Source organism: Taudactylus pleione, unplaced genomic scaffold (assembly GCF_031769625.1).
Source record: "Taudactylus pleione unplaced genomic scaffold, aTauple2 ptg000201l, whole genome shotgun sequence".
Lineage (NCBI taxonomy): Eukaryota > Metazoa > Chordata > Amphibia > Anura > Myobatrachidae > Taudactylus > Taudactylus pleione.
The window spans coordinates 53,931,118-53,953,092 of NW_028284603.1; the positions used below are offsets into that span (position 1 = coordinate 53,931,118).

General features: G+C 40.3%; 1 protein-coding gene across 3 annotated transcripts in view; it reads right to left on the reverse strand.

Moving 5' to 3' along the window:
- Positions 1 to 494: 494 nt before the first annotated feature.
- LOC148518409 (two pore channel protein 2-like) overlaps positions 495 to 21,975 on the reverse strand; it is an 87,201-nt gene continuing 65,720 nt past the window's right edge. For 2 of the 3 annotated variants that reach the window (XM_088477392.1, XM_088477391.1), the window contains 8 exons: positions 21,323 to 21,387; positions 20,478 to 20,565; positions 19,227 to 19,296; positions 17,185 to 17,404; positions 15,571 to 15,661; positions 11,939 to 12,052; positions 7,600 to 7,712; positions 495 to 1,443 (listed from right to left, as the gene is read on the reverse strand). In XM_088477392.1, the coding sequence (XP_088333518.1) occupies positions 1,298 to 1,443; positions 7,600 to 7,712; positions 11,939 to 12,052; positions 15,571 to 15,661; positions 17,185 to 17,404; positions 19,227 to 19,296; positions 20,478 to 20,565; positions 21,323 to 21,387 (907 nt within the window). In that variant the 3' untranslated portion in view covers positions 495 to 1,297. Of the gene's footprint in view, positions 1,444 to 7,599; positions 7,713 to 11,938; positions 12,053 to 15,570; positions 15,662 to 17,184; positions 17,405 to 19,226; positions 19,297 to 20,477; positions 20,566 to 21,322; positions 21,388 to 21,975 lie in introns of those variants that run through there. The other variant, XR_015878986.1, reaches the window with a different exon arrangement.

Genomic DNA, 21,975 nt, shown 5'->3' on the forward strand with positions numbered 1-21,975 from the left:
TGTCAGTCAGGCAATACAGCATACCCCCCAACATGACCCTCTCCAGGAGGGACACAATGCTCTGGTCCTGGACTTCCCTGGTAATTTATGATTGGTGGAGCGCTCCAGAGGGGGGGCTGCAGTACAGTCCAAAATTAAAATAGGGGAGTCACACCAACTGCCAGTGATTCCCAGCCAGTGATGTTTGGCAGCGTGTGAAATGACAGTTGGTGTGGCTCCCCTATTTGAATTTTGAACTGTGCTGCAGCCCCACCTCTTACCAGGGAAGTCCAGGACCAGAGCATTGTGTCCCCCCAGGAGAGGGTCATGTTGGGAGGTATGAATACAGTATATTACAAACATGCTAATTTAACCCATCAGGAATTCATACATGTATAAGGAGTAACAATATCTTTATGAGCCAATTAATTATTTTGGACTTGTACATGAAAATGAAGTGCTTTAAATAAGAAAAATGTGGGACTATTTATGAAAACTGGTGTTGACCACAGAAACAAAATCAGATATGTGCTTTAATGTTTATAGATGCATTAGACAAATGACAGCTAAGTTTTGATTGGCTGATATACAACACACAATTTTGGTTAACTTTGGTCCTTTCCATCAGCATTAACAGTCGCTGTCCTTTACAAACATCACAGACTAGGTATTTATGATAAAAAGAGGGGGTGCGTATGTTTTGTTTCTTAATAAGAATTCTGATAAACAGGGCAATTAGGAGGTGGAGAATTTTATAAGCAGTATACAGGAATATACATCAATTTAACAGAAATGTGTACATGTATTTTTCTAAATACCTCTCATAATGTAGTGACCTTCACCATCACTTAATGTGCTTGGAAAAGTGCGTAAAATAAAAAAAAAATAGTATGTTGAGGTTCTGGCTTAGTGTAGGATGAGTATTCATTTCCTGGGCAAATTTTAATATTAGTGCACTGGTTTTCTAAAGACACTGGAGGGAGCCATTTTGTGGGTTGAATTATCACTCATGAGAATGTAGCCTAGCTCTTCCCACAATACGTCACCCTCCACATGTGTTCTGGTGAAAACAAAAAGGAGTGAGACATGGCTTGGGAAGGAATGATTTTTTTTTTTTATCCAGTCTGGGCCTTTTGTGTGACATCTTACAATATTTTTTCCTATTTATTTTTTTAATAAAAGAGTTACTCTATAAAAATAAATATTCTTATTAGAAAAAATAGATAATTGAACAGTGGCAGTGTGGAGCTTGCGATTCTCTGCACAAATTATTGCTCCCTGTCATTCCTATTCAGGTTCCCAAAACAAACATCCGATACTAAGCTGCTGTATGGTATGTTGGGTTTACAATATACAGGTCATCAGGTGACAGATTTAAAATATCCTCCATTGGCGGGCCTTCATCCTCTGGAGGTATCTCTGCCTCAAACATCCGCTGTAACAAGGCATCCACCGTCCTGTACCCTGAAATACAATGTGGGAAATATTAGCATAATCCTGAAATAACGAAGGGTATATTACATATAAAAACATATAAACATACAACAACAGGCGCTATTTTAAATATAAAATAAAAGTTGTTGGTAAATAATGTATAAAGAGTCGCTACCCAATAAATAGCTCTGATATTACTACTTCACAATATACAAATTAATAAGAGGTGGTATCTGAAATTATTCACCTCAGGGTGCGCTCACATAGACATAAGGATACATATAATACAATAAAATATTTTATTAAAAATACACAGTATTAACATATAAAAAACATTTATAAATCAGCATCTAAATGGCCATTCTCACATATTCATCATAATGGATCAATAATAGCGTGTGAACAATCAAATGTCCACCTGTATATATAAGTATATTGATCTCCTTTAAGGTTGTAATTATGTCCAAATAGAGCAATATTGCACTCGCGTCCCGTCAATAATTATGCTCCTTATTGGGGGGGGGGGGGGGGGGTAATGAGATTTCCAAAGCAAGTTTCAGCTGTTAAATGTCCACTCCAGTAATACCTGAAGTTTGCCAATCCACACTCTCTGCAGCCAACCAACAGGTGATTCAAGGTAGCTATTTCAAAGAGGGTGAAGATTTAGTGGTACAGTCTCGGTATAATTACCCAGCTCTCCTCTCCCTGACGTCTGTAGGGCAATGCTGGTCCGAAATGCTGCTGTTATCTTGCTATTGCAAAGGTGTAAAATCCCTTTCTCCGTATGGTTGCAGAGGGATACATGTCTGTGTGTGCTCTCACCTCACACAGCAGGTTCCCGTTCTCACTGCAGAGCCACGGCTTGGGACAGGAGACAATGTTGTAATCCGGATATGTGAGAATATCAAATCCCCTGACCGATTTTACACCTTTGCAATAGCAAGATAACAGCAGCATTTCGGACCAGCATTGCCCCTACAGACGTCAGGGAGAGGAGAGCTGGGTAAATATACCGAGACTGTACCACTAAATCTTCACCCTCTTTGAAATAGCTACCTTGAATCACCTGTTGGTTGGCTGCAGAGAGTGTTGATTGGCAGACTTCAGGTATTACTGGAGTGGACACTTAACAGCTGAAACTTGCTTTGGAAATCTCATTACCCCCCCCCCCCCCCTATTGATGGAACGCGAGTGCAATATTGCTCTATTTGGACATAATTACAACCTTAAAGGAGATCAATATACTTATTTATACAGGTGGACATTTGATTGTTCACACATGCTATTATTGTTCCATTATGATGAATATGTGAGAATGGCCATTTAGATGCTGATTTCTAAATGTTTTTTATATGCTAGTACTGTGTATTTTGAATAAAATATTTTATTGTATTATATGTATCCTTATGTCTATGTGAGCGCACCCTGAGGTGAATAATTTCAGATACCACCTCTTATTAATTTGTATATTACATATAAATATTTTTTTTATAGATCTCACTTACAATGAACAGAATGGCCAATGTTCAATATCAAGAACACACCTAAATTATAAAGTTCCCAAACATCAGACCCATATCCCTCTGCTAGTTGGGTATGGTTGACATCTATATATACACCAATATTTCTGACAACTGAGGGTCTCTCAAATCAGTGTAGTTTCACTCGGAAACTATAATTCCATTCATAGTAGTGGAATAACTGACATGTCCAATGATAGTATATGAAATTTGGCAGGACAAGTCAATCCTATGCAAAGCTTCAGTCACCCACTTCACAAATCAAAGCAAATTGGAGTTCAGCCTTTGGAAACTGTTTTGGAGAGTCTAGGATTGCTGGGTTAAACATATCATTTTAGTGAAGAGAACCATTTTGACTTGTCCAGCAAGAAATGAAAAAAAGTAAGATGCATGCACCAGCCTTATCCCTTACAAACCTGTGCATAGGCAAGGAAGTGTCTGGGATTGCATAATATTGTCACACCCAGGTATGTAACAGGGTATATTCACTGCAAGAACCCAAGGGAGGGTGGTGTAATTAGGGATCAACAGAATAGACACTTTTTAAGCTTTTATTATTATTATTTTTTTTAAATGGTTTCTTTATTCATTGGAGCAAGAGTACAACACAGAGTGGCAAAAATATCATAAAATCATAGCAGCGTGACAGTAAACATAAGAGAATGACAATGACTAAAACGGAAATATCGTCCCCAACTCAAGTATGGCCGGCAGCCCACCCCAGTCAACAGGAAGCTAAATACTCAAGTAGCAGAGGGCAGCAGAACTGGGGGTCCTTCACCAACATATGAGTCTCGTACCAAGAGCATGGGCATCAGAATGAGGGGGGTGGCATCTCCCTCCTCAAACATGTGAAAGGAGCAGTGGCTGGTCAGGGATGTGCTTTATAGTAATAAGCTGCACATCCCCTGCACCATACGGAGGAGGAGGTGTAATGTGCAGTCTTTAAGTTAAAACACTGCACATTACACCTCCTCCGCTCTGGTAAGAGAGAGGGAGGGAGGAGGGGATGGGCACCGGAACAATTGTAGGTTGCTCCCCCCCAAAATAAAATCGTTCCGACGCCCCTAACCAAGAGGTATATCTAAAGCTGCATACACACGTAAAGATTATCTGTTCAAGCATCCAACTAGTTAATTGGTTGGAATGAAAATCTAGTAACGTATGGGAGTAACTGATGATCAGCAATTTGCTCCTAAATGCCAGAAAACAGATGAAAATGGACGTTCAGCCAAGTTTGTTAAATGTTTGATCTAAACATCAGTTTTTGTCCATTTTCCGGCATTTGGGAGCAAATTGCTGATTGTCATTTGCTTTCGTACCTTACCAGATTTTCATTCCAACCAATCAACTAGTTGGATGGTTGGACAGAAAATCTTTATGTGTGTATGCACCACTGAACTATAAATCCGGTGTTTGAGCTCCAGAGAGAGGGAGTCATTAAAACCCTCCCACAGTTGGAAAAAAAATTGTCCGTCTTTGCTTCTTTAAGTAACGTTGTTTGAAGCCAATCCATTTGAAGGGCTATTTATTCTTGATCGACAGTGGTGGAGGATGCCTACTAGACTACATATATAGTATACACTTGTGGTACACATAACATCTTCCTACCCCTGCCTAACTATGGAATATTTGCAGGAGGGATGTCCAATGTTGCCCATTTCAGCGAAAGATAACTTAAAAGATAAGTAGCCGGAAATCTATTGACCAAGGTCCAGAATTGTTGTATTAGAGGGCACATACAGTGTAAAAATGTGATATTAGGGCTATTACATTTAGAACAATTACCCATTTCCGACAGACCCAATAAATATCTACTATGAGGGGAGAGATAGCTGTTATGGAATATGTTATAAAAATATCATTATACACACTGAATGAAAGAAAAGATTGAGAGTAGGAGATTGATTTCAACAGCCCACCTATAGAGAGGTGTGGGAAGGTATCTCTCCAGGAGGAGAGCCCTGTTCGTATCGTAGTTTGGTCCAAGGGATCGTGAAGGAGTTTTTAAATAAGGGAAAGAGCCCTCTTAACCCCTAAAGGCCTAGCTAGTAGAAGATCCAATGAAGTATGCCAGTCACAAGTGACACTTTAGGTTCCAAAGTTTATGCGTGTAATGCCATATCCGCCACATAGACATTAGCAAAGGATTCTTAACAACTTCAACTGTAAGCTCTTGTTTATGGGAGTGAAGGAATGCCGATAAATGCTGATCTGGTAAAAAGGATTGGTCCACAGGGAGTTTGTATAATGACCAGTCAGATGCAGTCAGCATCCCGACAGGGTGAGGATACCGACAGCTGTCGGTAGATATCCTAGCCATTCTCCTACCTCTAACCCTCCATCCCCGCACCCTGAACCTAACCCACCCCGTAGTGCCTAACCCTAACCCTCCCTGTCCACCCACTACTTATCGTCGGGATGCCGGCGCCGGTATTCTAAGTGCCGGCATCCCATGTGCCGGGATTGTGACTACATCCCGTACAATAGGTAAGGAAATTAGACAATTTTAAGCAAATGTATTCGTCCCAAATAAGAAAGCAGGACAGTTCCTCGACCACATTTCCGATAAGTCGCCTCATATTAAGGTCATAAAGGTCATGAATGTCCCGTGGTAAGGCAACCCCAAAAGAAAAAAGGAAATTAACTACCCCATGGAGTTTAATCGTAGGGCCCACATAAAGTGTTTCTGAATTGCCCGGATTTAAAGCCTGCTCTGATAGACACAAAGGGGTAAATTTACTAAGATGGGAGTTCTATTTAAGAAGTGATGTTGCACATAGCAACCAATCAGATTCTACTTCTCATTTATCTAGCACCTTCTAGAAGATAATACCTGGAATCTGATTGGTTGCTATGGGCAAAATCACTTCTTAATAGAAGTCCCATCTTAGTAAATTTGCCCCAAAGGAATGTCCATCTAACTAAAAACCAGTGGTGAGGTCTTTTGATTATTTAATGTTTTTTTAATATGAGGATAACAATTTGACCTATTACTGTGCAATCTTTTGTGTGCTAATTCTTGTAGTAAAACATGTGCCCGATACAAAATCATTAATCATAATTGATAGTTTACAAATATTAAAACATTTCTTCTTGAAATACTTTCAATAAAAAGTCACAATCATTGTGTACATACACCATTGACAAGAAATCTGTTACCACTAAACTGCAGATGGAAATTGTCACTCTGTGTCGCCCTATCGCTAGGACGTGAGCTCATGACACAGAGGCGGCTTGCAGTGTTGTGGATACAGATTATAAACACCCATCGCGTTTCGTTGTTGTGGACGTCATCATGGGTGAAGTAATAGTGGTCAGTGAAAAAACATCATATAATGGCCGGGTCACTGATGTTAAAAAAAAAATTCAACAAAACTTGATACAACTTCCAGCTCTTTGTAACAGTGTATTAGTGCATATACCATGCGGTATACAGTAAATCAGTGTGGGTGATGAAGCGGGTACTTATTACCTGGGCTTGATGGAGGGGCTTGGGTCCGCTGCATCCTTCCCCTCTCCCTCTTACCTGTCAGCAGCCCAGCACATTGCTGTGCAGAGCTGCAGTGGGAGACTACTCTTTGTTGCTGAATAGCACCAGTAGTCTCTTTCTCCTCTACCTGTGGGGGGTGAGATCATACTGATCGTGCCCCTTCCTGGATTTGCACCCGTCTAAAGGGGCTCACAGCGCCCCCTCCCCAGCACCGCTGCAATTCGTTTTTTTTCTTTATTTTAAGGGGACGTGGCCAAGGCAATTCAAGTTGCCATTTGAAAACTATTTTGATGGAGAGATACAAAATCTGTCATAAAACTATGGGTTTGCCCATTGTATTTGCAGACATTTGTGGTATGTGGCCAAGCTTGCTTAACAACAGATCTAAAGCAGAGGATTGCCACATACATCCCCTAAAAGGTGCGTATCCACTAGCAGATAGGGGGAACGACAGTACGATGACAACATTGTAATCCTACAGTCGTTCCTCCTCCCCTGCAGTGCCTACACTGAACGATCAGCCATTCAGTGCAGGCACCCTCCCTCATCCCTGAGCATGGTCAATCTGATGTTATCGGCAGATTGACCAGCATTTTCAGGCGATGACTGATGTCGAAAACGACTAGCGGGAGCACGCAACGCTGGTCGTTTGACATTTTCATGCCAGATTCATGCACAATTAAATGAGCGATCGAACGATAATTATATCTTTATTGTTCAATCACTCATTTTAATTGGCAAGTGGATACGCAGCATTACTGTGACACTGCATAATAGGCTGTCATCAAATCACTATAATAGACATATTTACAGAAACAGGGAAAGTAGGTAGAGTGCACTCATCATTTACTTCAGGAATCCATTAATTGGCTGAGACAATATTCATGGTAATGCAGCTATGAATTAATCAGGTGTTAAAAATCTTACGGAGGCATCCCGGGTGCATCCTTGTGATTACTGTCTGAGCCCAGCAAACTGCTGTTTCATGATATTTTGTCTATGAACACAAAGTACACTCACGACACAGCTCATGCTGCTATAGGAATGTGACTCGTAGATGGCCAAAACACTATACAGTAGTGACATCTGCTGGTAATGAGACAGTGCTGCAGCCCATAAAAGAATATACTCCTATGATAAAACAATATTTAAAACCAAAAAAGAACAGCTTACGTTTTGAAGCTATTCTAAACATCAGTCCTCTCTGGCTCACTTCCCCAAAAGCACCCAGATCATTTTCACAGTTTTCCATGTTGTCTACTAAGTTTCCAGAAGGAAGATCTCCCCTGTGTAAAATGAATACCATAGAAAGATAAGTAACATTTATGGGCAAACTAACATCAATTAATAAAACATGCAAGTTAAATTCTAGACACATGGATCAATAAATTGTATAGAGCTGTAATTAAACTTTTTGGTGCCCTGTGCCAGAAAGAGCATTGTCGGAGCATACCCCCCCCCCCCCCCCAATTTTTCAAATACGGACATAAGTGGCGTGCCAAAAAAGGTGCATGTCCTCATGGGGAAGGGGCATGACAAATCTGATTTGTTTAGTACGATGGTGAAGGCATACACGCACGCAGGGGGGTTTCTGAGTACCCAGAACCCTCCCCCCCCTGCCCGCCGATCAGTGGTGTAGTGCGGACCGCAGTGAGTGCGGTCCGCACTACACAGTAACAAACACACAGTGGACGGGTAGTACACTCGTACTACCTGGCGGCAGTGTGTTTGTTTTAGCAGCCAATGAGAGTCAGACAAACTGTCATTGGCTGCTGTATCCACGGAGGGAGCAGGGCTGGCGCTCACTCATGAGCTCCGCCTTCTGGCTCCCGCAGCAGAGTCATGACGTCTCTCCCAAAGTGCCGAGTGGGAGGACAGAAGAGCGGATGGTGGCGGGCACAGGGATTCAGATAAGTATATTGTGTTTGTCTTGTGTTATATATGGAAGGGGCACTGAATAGGGCAGACCACTACTGGGGGCACTGTATAAGTGGCACTGCATTGGGGGGGGCACTGTATAAGGGGCTCTACATAAGGGGCACTGTTAAAGGGCCCTGCTGGGGGAACTGCATAGGAGGACCACTACTGGGGAGAGGGAGGTCTTTAATAAATTATGCTGGCTGTATTTATTTGCCTGCTGCATTCATGTTTCTTAGTGAGAGAGGTGTGTGTATCTGTCTGTCTCAGTCAGTGTGTGTATACCCCGTCATAGGCTGAGTGGTATATTTTACTGTAGAGGTCCTAAATCCTGTGTAAGCAGCTCCTGATCCTGATGACAATATGAGTAAATATTGAAACTTTGAAGGCATTTCCACTTCTGTGAATTCATCTTTAAAAATGCGCCTAGAGTGCCACACCTTTCTGGATGATATCGGTATTTCTGTGAGGGCACCTGTAGCAGGTGAGGGGAAACAGTCGGGAAGCCGATGGACGGAATCTCGACCACCGGCTTCCCGACTGCTTGATCCCGGCAAGGGTTAAATGACAGCTATCGAAATCCCGACGTCATTTTCCCTACGCCGGGAGACCGACACCCGGGTTATCGATCGAAGGTAAGCCGGGCGAAGGGCGCGGATAGCCACAGGGGGGGATGGGGAGGGGTAGGTTTAGGGTTCCCGGGGGGTGGGGGATTTAGGTTTAGGCACCCCCCCGGGAGTTAGGTTTAGGCTAGGGGAAGGGGGGGTGGTTGGGGTTAGGCACCACCCTGGGGGACTTCGGTTTAGGCGGCGGGGAAGGGGGGGTTAGGGTGTAGAATAGGAAAGTGAATACTTACCTTGGGACGATCGGGATTTTCATCCTTGTCGGGCTGCCGCAGTAAATGCGGCCGGCGGTAAATCATACTGAATCCCTGGCAAGTGCTCTCATTGTTCTAAGGGATTGTTATCAAAAAAACATTTTACTGAAGTACTGAGGTTTGCACCCCAGGTGTTGGATTTACTGAAGTGCGTGTGCCGGCCTACTCTTGAAATATAATTATATATATATATATATTTATTTATTTGTGTCTAGATTTTTCTTCTTTGGTTCGGTAACCAAGGATTTGGAAACCCCCCTTTCAAAATCTTGCGTTTGCCACTGGAAGGGGTAACGATCCCTTTGTACCACTGTTATCCAGACGTCACGGCCAAATACAGTGTGCTGCAGTGATGATACACATTTATGCAGTATAACTCATCACCTTCAGCTGCTGGGGAGAAAAGATGAGGAAACTACCTGTCCCTCCCCCTCTCTATTAGGAATATATACACAATATGTATAATATATATATATATATACACACAGATTTTTATATATATATATATATATATATATATATATATATATATATACATACATATACATATATATATACACACACACACATACATACACACACTCAGTATATATCTATATCAGGGGCGTCGGAATGATTTTATGTTGCGGGGCATAGTAGTCACTGCGTGAGGTCTTGGCAATATTAATGATAGGGCCACCACTATTTAGTTGCCCCGGGTCACCCACAAACCTTAATCCGGCCCTGTACCCACATGGAAAGCCTAATATGTATTATTATGTTTATAATTATGTGTAGATAAAACAGTAAGTGAATTGGAGGAGTAGCAAGAGGCACATGAAGATGCCTAATGACATTTTGGGTGTAAATCTGGCAATATAGTATTTCTTCAGATGTTTTGTCAAAAAAAGGAGGAAAGGGGGATCTGGGAGTAATTTAATGCACAGGATCTATTGAAATTAATTATTAAATAATTATAGAATACCAACAGTATAGATTAAAATTTACAAGAAAAAATTATCAAAGCAATATATTTATTCCAGGGAGCACCACCAACGCTGTATATCACTATATAGGGTTAAGTTTTGCACAGGCAAAACAAGAAAAGAAAATTCCTTTTTTGGGGCACTCTTGTTAAATGAAATATAAGTATTGTGATATGATGGGGAGTTCTAAAACATAACTTTTAATAGAAACATACCCTATAAAATATACATATATGAATCATAATACATATCATGAATATCAATGTTGAAAATAATATCTCAAAAAATAAAATATCAATAGGCGAAAATATAGAAAACAGCAGCGTATACCTATTAGTATGATACACTGCCAGATACGTATTAATCCTGTTCACAATACCATTATAATAATGTCAGTGAATAGAACACATGCGATTTCATACCTTCAATACAAAAGCAAAATTCTGGCATACCCTTAATCTAACATAAGAAAAAATATCACATTGGTATCATGTACCCACATAAGCATGAAAGGATCAATATCTCAAAAAACTGTATGCAACAAGTGGAAAAAATGTATATACGTAATAATAAATATCCACAAAATAATAGGCTTAATTGCCAAGATAATGATTCACATTTATCAATTAATGAAATCACACAGTTTCAGATATAAACTCAATCAGGAATCTAATGCCTATCTAGTTTATATCAGCCTCTCAATTGCGATGACCTTAAATACATCAATCCTGTGAAAAAAGCAAAGGGGAAACAAGAAAAAAACTAATGCATATAGATTGCACTCATAATTTATATCAACAGTGCAAATGATCGTTATCAACTTATACAAGTCTCTTAATAGTGATCATCCGCATGTGTATCTAAATGTCACTCAATATAAATAGGTCAGAGATACACAGGTTTAATAGAATGAGTAAGAGTAAGACACCTAGATGTCCCCCACTTCTTCTTTCTCCTGTTGTACCTATTCGCCTGGCATTGGACAGGTGATGAGAGAGTGGGGGGCTGGTATCTATGGAGCATAAAGTATAGTGGTGGGTTGTTAAAGGTCTTATGTAGCGGGAGTTAAATGATCTCTGGTGCCATCGGGTATAGCAGAAATCAAGTGCACCCAGACCAGTCAAGTCACCACCTAGAAAAAGAAAAGATTTTACCTGTGCAGAACTCTGTCTGTTTTTGTTAGTATCGTGTCGGATTACAGTATCCGCGTCTGCTGCCTGTCAGCTGTGAATCAGCTGTGTCTCACCTGTCCCCGGCACGCATCAGCATGCCACACACACACACACCACACATTATATATATATATATATATATATATATATATATATATATATATATATACACACACTCAGTATATATCTATATCAGGGGCGTCGGAATGATTTTATGTTGCGGGGCATAGTAGTCACTGCGTGAGGTCATGGCAATGTTAATGATAGGGCCACCGGTATTTAGTTGCCCCGGGGCCCCCACAAACCTTAAACCGGCCCTGTACCCACATGGAAAGCCTAATATGTATTATTATGTTTATAATTATGTGTAGATAAAACAGTAAGTGAATTGGAGGAGTAGCAAGAGGCACATGAAGATGCCTAATGACATTTTGGGTGTAAATCTGGCAATATAGTATTTCTTCAGTTGTTCTGTATCTTAAATAATAATGCGTAAAGTTCGTCATCATCTGTGCATGTACATGGTAACTGATCTTTATATCACATTACACACACACACACACACACACACACACACTTACTCCAGTACTGCCATCCCCAGCTCCTGGATCTTCTTTTCAATGGCAGTTTCAACTTCACTCTTTTCCAGTGAATACTCCACAAAAAAGGCTTCCAAAATAAATGCTACAAAAATACTGTAAAACAAAAAAACATTTGTCAGTGGAAATATAAACAATGAAAGTTAGTTTTCTTAGACAAAAGTCAACTGCACAAAGAGGATATATATAAGTGTAGAGCACCAGTGCTGGGGGAGAGAATGGAAGGTCCCCAAATGCAGTGAGTGCATTCAGACTGGTATTTACTTTTCGTGCTTTTCCAGGAATTTTTTTTATTATTATTTTTGAACTTTTTCTTTTTTGGAAAAATTTATAAAAATACACTGCTCTATAAAATTACACAAATTGTGAGAAATATAGAAAATCATAATGGCATACATAACAAAGAAAATAAGAATAAAAAGTAGCAGAAAAGAAGTTGGAAAAGAGGCATAAAGATAGATGTACTACGCCTTGGATTGGAATCACCAGCCAATCAGCTCCAGTCAATTTTCAAACACAGCCTGTAACATGTCAATTAGGAGCTGAGTGGTTGGCACTTTATCTCTCTCCACTTTCTCTTTCTCACAGGCTTAGTACATCTCCCCCATAATCTTATGCAATGTTTAGAATACTTCAAATGTAAGTAAGTACTATACTATAAAGTGCTATTTATGAAAAAAAAAAAAAAATTATACAAGGATCAGTGGAGAGACTTTGTTTTATATATTGTTTTTATTTGAAAATTGTATGAATTTACCGCCGGGCTGTGATGAAATTGTGAATTTTTGCTCTCTTTCCCATTACTAAGAAGGAAACACACTCAGAGCCCAAGTGAACATATTATTTAAGAGATATCTGTGGAATGCTTTGCTCATAGGGATGAAGGGGAAAATCTCATCAACTCCCTAGCAATAGTAACATGGGGACCTGCCCCTCACAATGCAGAAATGTCTGTGCCTGATCAGGTACTGTATGGTGGGATGTTTTTCTTGGGCGTTTGAATAAATGAACCCCTTTTTTTTTTAAATTGGAGATTTGCTTAAGATCAGTCTTTGATAGACTGCTCCCAAAGAGTTGATTTAATAAGATGGTGCAAAGAGCAAATATGTGCTCATTGCAACTAATCACATCATATTTAAGGCCTCCAGTACTCAGGAATGCTAACAGTTGAAATCCGATTGGTTGCACTATGTTATTCAATGCAAGTTTTTTTGGCTGGTGTCTCAGATGGCTACACCGAAATCTATTAAAACAATATATTTCATTCTTGTTACCGATGTGGAGAGGAGAACGCAAATTTATTTAATTGCTTCTGGCTTTGCCCATTGGTCAGAATGTTCTGGTTACAAATAAAACTGTATGCAGAAACTAATTTAATAAATTACTTGCCACTTACGGCAGAATGGGCTGTATTGGGCATTCTGCCCCCAAATATTAAGATAAGTAAGGGAGGGAAAAGGCTATTACTGGCTATAAGCGCAGCAGGTCGCAAAACTATCTTACAAGAATGGATATCGACACTAATTCCATCCTTATTATTCAGATCTAAATTATTTCATTTATTTCGAATGGAATGGGTGGAGGTTATTTTGGAGAAAGAATGTAAAATGGAGAAATTTTTCAACATGTGGGAAAGTTACATATCTACACTGTCCATAGATATAAGACTTCAAATACACCAAAGTCTCCATAGTACTTCATGGTACTCACTGAGAATGGTCGATAATGACCCACCTATTGTTTTAGATGCAGATTTTGATTAGATGGACTGAAAGGGGGGGGGGGGGGGGGGGGGCGAGAGAGCTTCAGTTTTATTTTTCAAATTTGATTTAATTTGTTATATACTGTTTATACAAATGATATCATGATGGCTGAATATATTGGTAAAAGATATTACACTGTACCAATTGCACTTATAGTATCAGCTTAATATATAGAGATGTATGTTATACCATTTTATTATTTTGATTACTGTTTCTGTATTGTATTTTCTCTGTATATGGAATGTGTATTATACATGACGCTTCAATAAAAAAAAAAAAAAAAATATATATATATATATATTTCATGGCTGCATTTTTTTCTCTAGAGTGTAAATGAGTTTCATTATGTTTAATGTTCCCCTAATTAAAAACTCCAGCTCTCCTTCTAGATTATTAGTATCTCAGAGGTTCTCAAACTCGGACCTCAGGACCCCACACAGTTCACGTTTTGCAGGTCACCCAGCAGGTGCACAGGTGTATTCATTACTCACTGACACATTTTAAAAGATCCATAGGTGGAGATTATTTGACTTGTGATCCAGTGAGGAGACCTGGAAAACATGCACTGAGGACCGAGTTTGAGAACCTGTGGTATATCTTAATGTACATTAGGCCTTATTCAGACACGGACGCTGGACCGATTTTGTCGCAGCTGTCTGATGTTTTCTTTAATGCGCCTGAGCTGGAGTGCGCATCTACAGCGATACTGCTGCGGGTCTGGATGCAGTGTGGGGGAAGCCGTAGCCCGATTGACAAACTGCAGCCATTTGGGGGGCAGGAAGGCAGCGTGTTGAAGAAATAAGAGGAGGCTCCCTTGTTTCTGGCATTGTCGGATGCAGCTTCACTGGCCTTGGCAGCTAGATATTCTGAGCAACCGATGGTAACGATGGTGATCAGATGCTGCATCTTTGGATGCATGCGGTGGATCTGGATCTCCTGCTGCATTAACCGAAGAAGTGGCACCAACACCACTTAAGTCCATCAGGCTTATACCCCATAAGTACTCAGAAAAAAAACTTCCATTGGCTTCAGCCAATGTGCAGCAAGTGATTCCTTGGTGGGGCACTCTTTTATAATAAATTAATTGATATAATTGATATCAGGAAATATACATATTTACAATATAACTTTTAATCGGTTCCATCTTTAAAGAGATGTCATATTTTCACAAAGAGTCAAAATAATCCCCAGAGTCACCCATCAATAAACACCCATAAATACCATATACAGGTTGAGTCTCCGATATCCAAAATGCTTGGGACCAGGGGTATTTTTGATAACGGAATATTCCGTATTTTGGAATAATTGCATATCATAATGAAATATCTTGGGAATAGGACCCAAATATACACACAGAATGCATTTATGTGTTATATACATCTTATACACACAGCCTGCTGGTAATTTTATACAATATTTTCAATAATTTTGTGGCTCAAACAAAGTTTGTGTACATACATAAAATTCAGTTATGTTTCATATACACCTTATACACACAGCCTGAAGGTAATTTTATACAATATTTGTAATAATTTGTGTCTTAGACAAAGTTTGTGTACATTGAACCATCAAAAATCAAAGGTTTCATTTTCTCAGTCAAGCCAAAAAAATTCCGTATTTCGGTATATTTGGATATGGGAGACTCAATCTGTAGTTGATATCAGAAAATGGAAGGTTTTTTTTCTGAGTACTTAATATTCGATACAAAATTTGGTAACAAATTATTAGAATGTACAAAATTGCTGGTCTATAAATTGAATGACATTGTTTTCCTGTGCAGGATATTATTTGTGTTTCTTAACATACCCCATAAGGCAAAGTTTGTATAAAAATCCAAATGGAAAAACTCACTTGATTATCATAATCACAATCACCACGTGGAAAGTGATGAAATAAAGCTTGGCTTCCGGGCGGGTTACCATAGAGAACCCAGTAGCGAGAAGTAGTATGTTAAGAAAAGTGAAAACTAAAACTTAATAAATTACAATATGTGCACATATCAAAGTGGTACAATACACAAATCTCAAACATTTTACCACAAATGTTTTTTTTTTTGTTTTTTTATAGCCAGAGATTGTTTTCTTTCCCAATATAATTTTTATTGTATTAATCAAAGTGTGTGTATGGAAAGTCCAAGAACTGAATAATATAAAATATAAATATACCAATGGAATTTTCTGTGAGCTTATCTATACTAGAAATAATAAGAACAATGTGTTTGTTTTTTCCAAGTTGGCCCAACCGATTTTCATGAAAACTGCATCATTTTGTAGTGGAAACTCCTAGATATAACCTGCACTTTGTTTCATCTGGATCCGTCAAGTTAAAGCTGAGCAATAACAAAAACAAACTTTATGAACATCATCAATTCAAGAGACAGATGTGGCACCATGTGCGTGGCCGGTAAGGGGTGGGGGGGGGGGGGGGGGGGAGAGGAGCTTTGGTCCTGCGTTCACTTGAATAGAATACATAGCAGTCTGTGCACAGGGCACACAGTGACATTGGTGTGAGTGGTGGGTGAATGGTCTGCTGCCACCAGTCTGCATAGCGCTGCTGGTCACGTGGGCCACTCCTGCCAAAGGGCCCCTATTCAAAGTAATACAACTAGAACACCTCAAAAAAAATGTTGGCAGAATTTCATCGTGGGCAAACAGCTATAAAGTCTGTATACTGAGGATAGGGCAAGTTAAGAAACACTGATGGGAACTATGGTACAGTAGCTTTAATTTCCAGTCTAAGCCTGAGCACCATATATAATTCACACCCTTAGAATAGATACATGTGGAGACTGCTGGCGGTGTGGCCAAGCATCGGGTACCCCATTCCACATTTGGTGGCAGTGTCCAGTTCTGGCTGCCTTTTGGTGGACAGTTCAGAGACTATCTGAAGCGATTACAGACTTCTACTCCCGAATACCCGAGTTGTGGCTTCTGAGCCTCATGGACATGCCACTCTCCCAATTAAAATATCACTCACTTGAATGCTGCAAAGGAGACTATCCCAAGTTTCTGGAGATCCTTTGTTATGCCCACGATCTCTTGGTGGTTCCAGAGGTTGGATCACTACATGGCCATGGAAGACCTCACATTCTCTACCAAACTATTTAAAGAAAATCCTACAAGTGCCGCCCACATTGCCTTCTTCTGCTCTTGTGCCTTAGAAGATACGGTTGTCACCCCCCCCTCCTTCTTTCCTCTTCTCTTTCTATCCTTTCTTTCCGCTCAGCACTGTACATTGGATTTATTAAATTGTTTGTTATTTTAGTGTAAGTTTTTTGGCCTAGTGTCATGCCATTGTCTCTTATGCCACTATTTACTATGGGTTATATTTGATATGAGTGCTTACTTATTCCTATGTACACCTCCCCCTTTTTAAAAAAATTTTTTTTTTATTACTCTCAATAAATAGATTGCACAAAAAAGATACATGCTGAGGAAACCCCAATTTCAATAAGTTAAAGGATATCATGCCACTGGTTGACTACAGTCAGCTCCACTAGTACAATGAAGGCTGAGCCCATGTCATTGAAGTTATTCCTACAGTATTTGCCTCTGGCAAAGGCAGAGTCCCTCAAGGCTGCTGCTCCACACTCCTGGGCATAAGGGTGAGTGGAATTCTCAGGAAAGAAACGGATTTTGTTCTTGAAAATTTCCATTCCGATGATGGCAAAAACGTAGTATATCGTCTAAGAGGAGAAATGTCGGTTTATGACAATACAGCAAAAGAAATATTCATGTTTACATGACCTGCTCAACATCATTATACAGACAATGAGACAATCAACATACCACTGTAGGACATGTACAGAACATGCAGCATGCAGACTAAATATCTACAGGAGCTTATAGAAATGTTAGCAAACCGTAAGGGGTTATACTGCTATTGTGCAGTGTTTGGCATTGGATAACATAATTTAAAAAAATAAATATAGATTTAGACTAAGGGCGGGATTCAATTAGACCCGTTAACTGAATGGATGGCAATTAATCGCTGGCTCGTATTCAATTCACCCTGCTTATCGGGGATTTCTTTTTGGGTTTCCTGAGACGCCCAAAAATATCCCCGTTAACTGTGCAGTTATCGAGTGATAACTACCAGTTAATGCACAGGTCTGTAAACTTATCATGGATCCTGTGCGTTTACGCCTGATAACCCTTTTTTTTAATCACCATATTTTATTAGAGAGATCAGAGATAATATAATAGTGACCTACACAGAGGTCTAAACATGTAAACATACAATGTTGCAAAAATTTGCAAATGTATAGTACACCTATAATAAAGAGGTGTACAACAAAACAGTCTCATCCATTTTCCGATATATTGAAAAAGAAAAAAAAAAGAAAATTAATAAAAAAAGGAGAAAAAGAAAAAACAAGAAAGAGGAAAAGCAAGTGAAGGAAGAGAAAGAAGAAGGATGGGGTGGGATGGGATGGGGTGGGGTGGGATGGGATTGGGGGGGGGGGGGAAGAAACCCGACTGGACGTAGCCATAGCAGAAGAGCTCAATAAATTAAAAACAGGGACTGTATAACAAATAATCACATCAATAAGTGGTCAGAAAATGCTGGGGGGACTTGGAAATAAGAGGTCCAGGGTATCCAGACCCTAACAAATTTCGTAGATGAGCCCTTCAGTATGCTAGCGATGTATTCCATGGAGTGGATATGCCATATATTAGCTATAATCAGGCCCATAGTAGGAGTTTCAGATGTCTTCCATGCTGAAGTAATTACACATCTGGTCGCCAAAACCATCTGAGTAAATAGTTTATTTTGATGAGGAGATGCCCCAGGGATACATGTAGGGAGTAGAAAATATTTAGGGCTAAGAGGGACCTGAATGCCTAAGATGGAATTGGCCAATGTACCCAATTCCTTCCAAAGAGGGACTAATTTCCAACAGCTCCACCAGATATGTAGGAACGTCCCATCTGTTATGCAGCATCACCAACACAAAGGGGAAATCTCAGGGTACATTTTATTAAGACGAGTAGGAACGTAATACCATCTGAATAATAACTCATGCATTTTCTTTTATGTGAACACATATTGAGCTTTTGACCAAGTTAGAATAGATATCAGTCCAGTCGTCATTGTGTAAGGTTTCCCACAAGTCGGTCTGATAACACTTAGTAACTCATGTGTTTAACGTGTGTTAACAAGGCTATCGGGTGAATGTGGGAGGCTAATTAAATAGTCCCGGGCATAAAAGTCAGAGGCTACTCAAGTTAATTTAACGCGGATAATTGATTTGCCCCCTAAGTGATAAAAAATTGAACTTGAAATCTCTGCGCACATCTTCAGAAAGGCTCTTTGCGTGTAGTTGGTAAATCCAGAATACTAGAATGATGGGTTTATTGTCAACTTAGATGTCCCTAGACATCTGCTTTTGCTATGATTTTAGGAATAGCTTTCACATACATCAACCCTTTTTTTAAGTTTTCTAATAGAAATAAAAAAAACAAAACACATATTAATTAAAAAACACTTTAAAACAGAATACCTACTAAGATAATACCACAAAATGTGAACATAGTGGGAAGGATGTTTATCAATGTATTCATGATGACCCGAAACCTACAAGACAAGAGTCAGTGCAACCACTATAAAAAGGCAAAATAAATAACGAAAACTATAACAAGATATTTTGCAGCCAGTCTAACCAATAACAGTTATAATCTCTGTGCCACCTATTCTGGAGACATGTGATTGTAGCTATATAAAGTGATAAAGCATGGATGGCATAGTGGTTAGCTAATTTATGCACGCCCTGTAACGGCATTCAAACGGACTGGCACACCTGCGTTTCTCCAACCACTCCCGTCACCACCCCCAAACGCTGACCTGTCTTCTTTTCACCCTTTGCAAGCCCTCTCCATATGTCTCCCTTTGCAGTCCTCCCCCCATGTGTCACCCTTTGCAAACCCCCTCCAGGTGTTTCCCTTTGCAGTTCCCTGCATGTCTCCTTTTCACCATTTGCAAGCCCCTTCAATGTGTATTCCTTTGCAAGCCCCCTTCATGTGTCTCCAGCCTCCCTTTGTAGCCTCCCCCTCCATGTCTCTCATTGCAGCCCCCCCTCCTTATAGTTTCCTATGCGGCCCCTCCCTATAGTATAGTTATCTTGCACTGCTCATAGCTATCCCCCCTATGGCTTCCAATGCAGCCCCCTTACTTACCTTTAGTAGAGATCGCCAGCAGCGTGGCCGTTCCCACAGCTCCTCAGAAGACCCAGCGCCCTGGCCATTACTTCAGCTCCCGCACCCGCTTCACTCCACTTTCCAACCCTTACCCAAAAGGCAGCTTTTGGGGAGCCTCTGGCCATGGCTCCCCGGTGACAGCGCCGCAACAACCAGATTGGGAATCAGTGGTATAATATATATTGTAGACTCAACTAGGACAGTATTTTTCCAGAAGATGCAAACATTATGGGTCATATTTACTAATTATTGGGTTTTAAACTCGATAATTAGAATTTCTTATTGCCGCTTATCATGGTAATAAGAAATGAACATTTGCCCGAATATAGTAAAGATCACATGTAGGGATAGGGGCTTGGAAAGGAGCTCATATCCGCAAAGTGTAAAGAAGAGAAATGATAGCAAGAGCAATCACTTCACTTCTACTTCGGGAGCTGGAGCCATTCTGTGCATGCGTAGTCTGCTGTCTGCATATAAAGTATAAGGGGGCATTATACAGTGAATGAGGTTCCCAGCAATGAGTTTGGGCTGTTAAAGAACACAGCTATAAATCAGTAATACCTCTGAATGCTGTCAATGATCCTGATGAGACGGAGAACTCTGAGAATGAAGACAATGTCTAGGACCTGTTGGCTGTTGTATTGACTCACTGTGTAGGAAGAAATTTTGACACTGAAACCAGTTTAAACTACAATCTTCAATCCAGTTTATACAATGAACAGGCTGCCATTGTATATGTTATAATTCTTCTAAATGCATTAGCTCTGTAATAATACTCGTTGACAATACATATTGTTGTCTTGGACCATAATACATGGAGAACACTCCCAACTCCCTCCTATAGCTGCATTAGTGCACTGCTCAGTCACTGTCAGAGGGCAGCTTCTGGCACATATCCTAAAATATTCTTCCATTTACACACTAGGGAATGAAAACAATAACTATTTAGAAGTAAAATGATACTGTGCCACTCTGTCTCCCAAGTAGCATAATGATAAGGTTTAGGCTTACGACATCGTTCAACTACACTTCGGTTGTACACACCCGCTGATGCACTCGCGATATATCGTTCGATAACTGTACGAATGATATATCACCAAGTGTGTACCCAGCTTTAATTGATCTTGGTTTATTTCCAATACACTTTACACTTGCTCCATTTCAGGCTTTGGGGGAGATGTATCAACCAATCAGCTTCTAACTGTCATTTACCTAGCAGTCTTTGAAATGACAGCTAGGCGCTGATTGGTTGCTTTGGACAACTTCTCCACTTTATCTCTCTGCAAGGCTTCATACATCTCCCTGTGTTTTCCTGTAAATGTTAGAGATTTCCCCTGATAGGAAGTCAGTGCACTTCCCACACGTTTGCCATGAACTTATTAGTACATACGATAGACATACTGTACCTGAACTCAGCAATGTGTTGACTGTTGTAGCAATTAGAGCAGCAATAATGATAATAGTGTCAAACCTGCCAAATTACATAAAGGAAAATAAGTTCCCAGCTAAACACAACAATGGAAATGTATACATAGAAGAAGCACAGAAATATAGCAAAATATCACCAAAATATATAGTGATAACATAGCATTAACAATCAGTGTACACTTAATGGTTTTATATTATAGCAATTATAATTGGCAGGCATTCAGAGTTACAAGAGGCAACTTAATAAGGAATCGGTATGTATTACCGCCGGACCTAAGCCCAGCGGATGAAATACCGACGCCGGACGATCCCGACTGAGGTGAGTATTTACCCTAACCCTCCCCTCTCCCCCCTAACCCTAACCTCCCTCCCAGTGCCTAACCTTAACCTTCCCCCACGGGTGAGGGGAGCGGAGGGGGCCTAACCCTAACACCCCCTTCCCCTAGCCTGCCTCTAACCCTCCCGGGGGCGGGGGGAAGGGGGGTGCCTATCCCAGAGTCCCCCCGGGAGTCCCTAAACCTAACCCTCTTCTCCCACGGCTATGAGCTCTCGACGCCCGGCTTACCTGCGTTCGGTATACCGGACATTGGGATTTAGGGGCGGGGCTAATGATTGGCATCGGTATTTAGAC